The sequence below is a fragment of the Oryctolagus cuniculus genome, chromosome 3 (assembly GCF_964237555.1).
Source record: "Oryctolagus cuniculus chromosome 3, mOryCun1.1, whole genome shotgun sequence".
NCBI lineage: Eukaryota > Metazoa > Chordata > Mammalia > Lagomorpha > Leporidae > Oryctolagus > Oryctolagus cuniculus.
The window spans coordinates 8,524,330-8,531,119 of NC_091434.1; the positions used below are offsets into that span (position 1 = coordinate 8,524,330).

Here is a 6,790-nt window from a genome sequence, read left to right on the forward strand (position 1 = left end):
CTGCAGTCTTCTACATTTGTGTTTTGGGAAGCTCCTTGTCTCTCCACATTGGTCTCATGCTTCCATTCCACCAAATTCGCTTTCTTACTCCAGTTACGCTGGGCAGTCCTGAAGCCTGTTTGTCTATCCTCACCCAACACAGGCCCCTTGAAGACAGATTCAGCCATCTTGGGCATAGATGTGATCTCACCAGGAAAGAAGAGCTGTGGAAGGGTTGGGAATCCTGCAGGGGGTAAGTAGGGCAGTACAAAGGGAAGGTGCTTAGGGGTAGGTCCTTAAGGGATGAGGCCCTTGGGACTGGTGTTGTGGCATAGCAGGTAAAACCACCACTGGCATTCCATATGGCAGCTCCATTGCCCATCCAGTTCTCTGCTAATGGCCTAGTGGATGCAAGATCTCTCTTTATTTCTCTCTCTCTCTCTCCCTCACTACAATTCTTTTTTTAAATTTGAATGTATCTCATAAATACAACATTAGGGACATAGTAATTCTTCCCACCGTACCTGCCCTCCCACCCCTCCCCCCAACTTCCTCCTTCCTCTCCTGTTTAGTCTGAGAAAGAAACAGAAAGAAAGAAAAAAAGAAAGAATTGAATAAGAAAACTAAGAGAACTGTTTCTCAGTAGTATAGACGGGGCTGTTCTATGTTACTGCTTCTTGAAGGTGATAGCGCTTTTTCCCCCTTTCCTCTTTTCCCTTCCTTCCTCCCCAACACTTTCCTTTTAAAAACTTCATTGTCTTTAAAGAAGAACCCAAGGAAGATACTTCTTTTGTGAGCTCTTAGACATATCTATAACTCATGAGACATAATAATACCCTCCATTTAATACACTAAAAGGAAGTGCTTCTTGAGAACAAGTTTTACTATGAAGTCTCGCGATACAACGCTTTGGGGACAGAGGCCCTGCATGGGGAGTTAGTGCACAGGGACTCTTCTTGCTTGTTTAACAAGTAACGCTCTTGTGTATGACATCAGTGATCACCCAAGGCTCTTGACATGAGCTGCTTCAGCTACGGAAGCCTTTTGGATCCACTGGCTGGACAAAGCCATAAGCAAGGTAGAAGTTCTCTCCTCCCTTCAGAGGAAACTATATCTTTCTTTGGTGGCCACTTCTTTCCACCTCTCCCCTATAATTCTGACTTCCAAACTAAATAAATAAATCTTTAAAAAAACAGAGGGGAAGAGGCCCTTAGGAATGTGGTCTGGTAAAGAGAAGATTTATCCGACTCTATATTCCAACCATGGGTGGAAGGATGCTCCCTCCATCTCTCTCTATAATAAACACATCATATTTGGAAACAGAAAAAAATGTAGAAAGCATTTTAATGATGCCTGGAATAATGATCCTATACATCCTTTAAATGGCTTTCATAAGCATCCCCGCCCAAGTATAACCATTCACATTATGAATTGAGGGGAAGAAAGGAGATCTGAAAATAAACAGCAGTGACCTAAAACTGGTTCAGATTTAAGCAACTGGGGCGGGAGGCTATAGCAGACAGATCTATACACCTCCTTCATCAATGCTTTTAACTGAAATTCTTTCCAGATCCTTCTCTTATTTCTGCCAATAAAACTGACTCTATGGGCTGGTGCCGCGGCTCAATAGGCTAAATCCTCTGCCTGCGGCACCGGCACACCGGGTTCTAGTCCCAGTCGGGGCGCCAGATTCTGTCCCGGTTGCCCCTCTTTCAGTCCAGCTCTCTGCTGTGGCCAGGGAGTGCAGTGGAGGATGGCCCAAGTGCTTGGGCCCTGCATCCGCATGGGAGACCAGGAGGAAGCACCTGGCTCCTGCCATCAGATCAGCACAGTGCGCCGGCCGCAGTGGCCTTCGGAGGGTGAACCAATGGTAAAGGAAGACCTTTCTCCCTGTTTCTCTCTCTCACTGTCCACTCTGCCTGAAAACAAAACAAAACAAAACAAAACAAAACACCAAAACTGACTCTATGGCCTGCATTTCTTATAAGGGTAACTAATGAAATTCCACAGACCAGATTTCAAGAATGGAAATTATAGAAAGTAATGGAGGAAAAGCCGTTCTACCCTCAGCTGTGGAAGGAGAGAGAGAACTCTTGCCTCTAAGATGAATACACAGAATATGACTTGACCAAGCGTTAACCTGAGAACTCTCATAAGAAGCTAAGCCTCACACTCCAGGGAACTGTGTACTCATGAGTGCGATTCATTCTCTCTGTCAAATGCACCCTTGGGGATGTTTTTGAAGGAGTCTTTACTCCACCCCAAATTAGAAACTAGTGCCACTTCCTGCAAACCTCTTTCCAAAGAAACTAGCAATTCTGATTATGTTACCTGATGATTTTTTTTTGAAACTGACTCAAGTATTTTGGGGCCTGGCCCATAATATTTTAAGCGACATCTGGACCTTGTATGAATGCTTATAGGAGTTTATATGAAATCAGAAGAGGATCTTTGGCGCTCTGGTTTCCAAGTAGATGACACGATGTCCACAGATTTCCTATTTACATAAAGATTTTGAGAGAGTTGTCTCGCTAAGTTCACCCTCACTCTTATATAGTGGCAAAAAAAGATGTAGTCACGGTAACATACAAATTAGAAAACATGAAACTTAAAAAAGAAATGAGGAGTTATACAAAGAAATTTCCTAAGGGAAGCACATTAACTAAGATTTGAATAAATAAGTAAAAGTTTCTGTTCTCCCTGAAAATGCCATGTGTTTATAACCAGAGGCTCCAGTGGACTGGGTAAGTGGATCTCCCTCTCTCTGACCCTCCTTTTCTTCTGTGGTCTATTTGGCTGCCAGAGAAAAACCAGCACAGTGTTACCAAAGTGGTGATGGGGGCCACTTAGGGGACTACTTAAAAAATTCCCAGTTACAAGTACATGAAGAAGAAAATTCTGCTTGTATTATAGGCGTTATTAAGGGGCAAGTGCTGTGATGCAGAGGGTTAAGCTGCAGCTTGGGGCACCTGCATTCCACATCCGAGTGTCAGTGCAGATCTCAGATTTCTGCTTCCAACCCAGCTTCTTGGGAATGCTCCTGGGAGGCAGCAGATGATGGCCCAAGGACTTGGGTCCATGCCACCCACGTGGGAGACCAAGACGGAACTTCCTGGTTCCTAGCTTCAGCCCAGCACAGCCCTGGCTGTTGCAGGAATTTGGGGAGTAACTAGTGGCTACAAAATCAAGCTCAATCTCTCTTTCTCTATTTCTCTCTCTCTCTCTCTCCCTGTCTTTCGAGTAGGTGAAAATGAATAAATAAATGAGAAATGCTCAATTTCACTGAAAATGAAAACAACGCATCCTAAGGCATCCCTGTAATAAGACCTTACAGCTCAATGAAAAATTCTGAATTTTTTTTATTGTCTAGAAACAATATATTAAACTTAAAAAGCAGGAAAAGGGAAAATACATAGAATCACCTTATTTAAAAAATATTCTAAAATGTGTTATATATACCTAGAAAAATTCTAGAAAGTTAATCCTCCAATGTTTACAAGAAACATCTATTTTAAAATCAGAATTAAAAAGCAACATGAAGAGATGCACAGCAAAAGACCCATCAGCTTGGTTCTGGAGAAGAAAGCACCTGCCCCAGCAAACCGGTGAGATCGGACTCCACAGGCCCAGGCCGCTGTTGTCACAGTGAGAGGGAGAGCACAGTGAACCGCGCCTTTCCGGGATCCCTCAGGACAGTGGCAGAGGGGGGCGGGGAGAAGCGAGCGTCTCTCTTCCTCCCCCTCCCCCTGCTCTAACAGGGACTTGCAGCCAGCAGCAGGAGAGCTGGCACTGTTGTTGGACACAGGCAGGCAGTGGCCACCCCAGATCATATGCTTGCACCCAGCAATTATTGGGGTCACCCTCTACCCAGCCAGCGGGGGCAACCACAGCAGTGGGAGAGCAACTGAGGGAGAGGGTCTCCACCGCGCCAGCTGCACCCAGCCAGAAACAGGTGGGGATGGGGAGCCATCCCCACCGAAGGGAAGTGCCTCCTGTGGGACTGCCCTAGGCACCCAGCACAATTGTGAAGTGAAGCAGGGCTGCGGCGGGTGGGCATTGTGCCTGCCTGTGAACCAGAAATCTTACCAGAGAGAAAAACCCGTGTTCCCCACTGGGAACTGGTTGGGAGGACCAGACTCAATCCAACGGGCTGGAACACACACAGACAGCGGCCCTGGGAACACCAAGGTCTCCCTGCAGACAGGACGGGCTAGTGGGGCTAGTAGGGCAGGGTGGCCCCACTGGCACTCCTTGACCCGGAGAACCCTGGGAGCTGAGACTGAGAAAACACTGCGACTGCGTGAGAGGAGGCAGGGTGTGGCTGATTCTGGACCATCACCGAGGGCTGCTGCCCATGGAGCTCCTGGGTTGCCTAGGGCAGCTCATAGCAGAGGGAACCGGGCTCACAGGAAGGACTCTGCAGGTCATATGTGCAGTTCATGTGGTGGTGCAGATGAGTGTTGAACACACTGGGGAATAGCACCTGGTGTTCCTCAGCTTGGAGCAGGGGTGGGCACACCAGTAGAAGTGACCATTCCTCTCATCCAGTTAACCAGAGGAGAGCTGCCACACTCAACCTGGTGTTATCCTGGATACTCACCCCATCTTGGAGGACTGACCAGAACTCCCTGGCCACACCCACCACACTCCTCTTGGTATTCACTGAAAGTGTAGATGTTCCACTAAGCCACAGAGACATAGTTCAAAGATAAAATCCATCAGACTAAATAAATAAATTAAAAAATCAAAAATCATCCTACAAATGCCTAAATATAAAGGCAGAAATTCAAGAAACAAGAATAAGGAAGAGAGACTGGCACTGTGGCATAGTGGGTAATGCTGCTGCCTGCAGTGCTGGCATCCCATATGGGTGCCAGTTTGAGTCCCAGCTACTCCACTTCCAATCCAGCTTTCTGTTTTGGCCTGGGAAAGCAGTAGAAGATGGCCCAAGTCCTCAGGCCCTTGCACCCATGTGGGAGATCCAGAAAAAGCTCCTGGCTCCTGGCTCCAGATTGACATAGTTCTGGGTGTTGCAGTCATCTGGGGAGTGAACCAATGGATGGAAGCCCTCTCTCTCTGTCTCTGCTTCTCTGTAACTCTGCCTTTCAAACAAATAAATAAATCTTTAAGAAAAAAAGAATAAGGAAGACACTATGAGCCCCCCAAGGGCAACATTTCAATATTAGAATGTGAAGATGAAGACATTGAGGAAATGCTGGAAATGGAATTCAAAAAATTAATCATAGGATGACTCAAAAGCAGTCAGAAACAAATCCATGAACTAAAGAAAACCATATGTGAAATGAATGAAAATTTTCCCCATGAAATTGAGATCTTAAAGAGAAATCAAAATGAAATACTAGAAATGAAGAATTCAATAGATCAAATAAGAAATGCAATGGAAAGCCTTAACAACAGAGTTGGTAAGGCAGAAGAAAGAATACCCGAGCTAGAAGACAAATCTCTGGAAATGTTGCAGTGAGACTAAAAGAAGAAGAAGTTAGAAAACTTTAACAAGAGTTGGAGATCTATGGAATGACCTCAGAGTCCCCACATCCTACAGCTTGGGCTGCTGGTGAGCCAGGGGCTGCCTGACGCACTTGTTGAGCCCTGACCACCTGCCCCAGGCTGGCGCAGGGGCTGTGGCACCTGCTGAATCCTTCTCTCCCAATGCCCTTGGGCAGCCTTCCCTTACCCATCTTGCCTGATGCTTGGTCACTTTTGGTCCGTGCTTCTTGGCCTCCTGGGTCACCACTGGGGAAACACATGACACAGGAACACTCTTTATTTCTGGGTCCTTGTGGTTCTGCTCCTAAAATGATTTGTAAAGAAGTCTCATTTGTGACCCTTCTCCTCGACAGTGATCCCCTTTCCCTCAGCCTTAGGGCCTCTCCCCTCCCCACTGCTTCCTCAAGAGGGAACCCCTGTCCCGTTTGTGTTGCCCATGTTTCTGTCTCTCCCAATCAAGAATAACCCAGAGAATTTCAACTTGAAAGAAAAGGTCAATTAATAGTGCATTTTGGAGAGAGAGAGAACCCTGGAGAAGCAGAGCCTGGCTTTAGGGGAAAAGGTGATGTGTCCAGTTTTGGAAATGTTGGGATTGGAACTGAAGGTCTGGAGACATCCAAGTGCAGAAGGCGAGGGCCCTAGGGACCATGGACAGGGGTCTCCTCTCGCTCCAGTGAGTTGCAAAGTGCACAGAAGAAGCCTGGCTGGAGGAAGGTGTGTAGGAGCTATTAGGTGATGGGTAGGGACTGAAGCCTGGCTTAGTGCCAGCGGGGAGACCCCTTGGAGAGAATCCCAGGAGCTGCTAAGACTCCCAGGCACACCTGACTCTGAGAACTCACTGCTGTTATCAGCACAGAGTTGCTTTGGTCTCAGCTCATCTCAATCCCACAATTTCTCCACCTCCCCTCCCTCTCCCTTTGGCACCGCTCCCTCCCCCCACCACTGTTCTCTGACTTCCTCTCTCCATAGCTCTCATCATCGCCTGCATCTCTCCGTTCATCATCCCCTACGTCTCATTTTGCTGAGTTTTCTGTTTGTCTCTGGCTCTCGTTTTATCAGTGAGGCAGTTCTTCTCCTACTGCTCTTTCCTTTTCTGTTTTCTCTTTGGCAGTAGCTCTGTTTTCCCTCAAGCTTCTCTTTATCTTAATAATTTCTTTTTAAACTCACTTTTACTTGAAAGTCAGAGAGACCCAGACAGAGAGACCTTGCACATGCAGGTTCACCCTCCAAAGGCCCGTGTCAGCAGCAGCTGGGCTATTCTGCAGCCAGGAGCCTGAAATCCCAAATCCCACATGGGACTGAA

General features: G+C 46.9%; 1 protein-coding gene across 1 annotated transcript in view; it reads right to left on the minus strand.

The window, feature by feature from the left end:
- Positions 1 to 6,790, minus strand: part of SP100 (SP100 nuclear antigen) — a 99,209-nt gene that overhangs the window by 32,242 nt on the left and 60,177 nt on the right. The window contains exon 12 of the mRNA XM_008259295.4: positions 5,675 to 5,791. Within this exon, the coding sequence (XP_008257517.2) occupies positions 5,675 to 5,791 (117 nt within the window). The remainder of the gene's footprint in view (positions 1 to 5,674; positions 5,792 to 6,790) is intronic.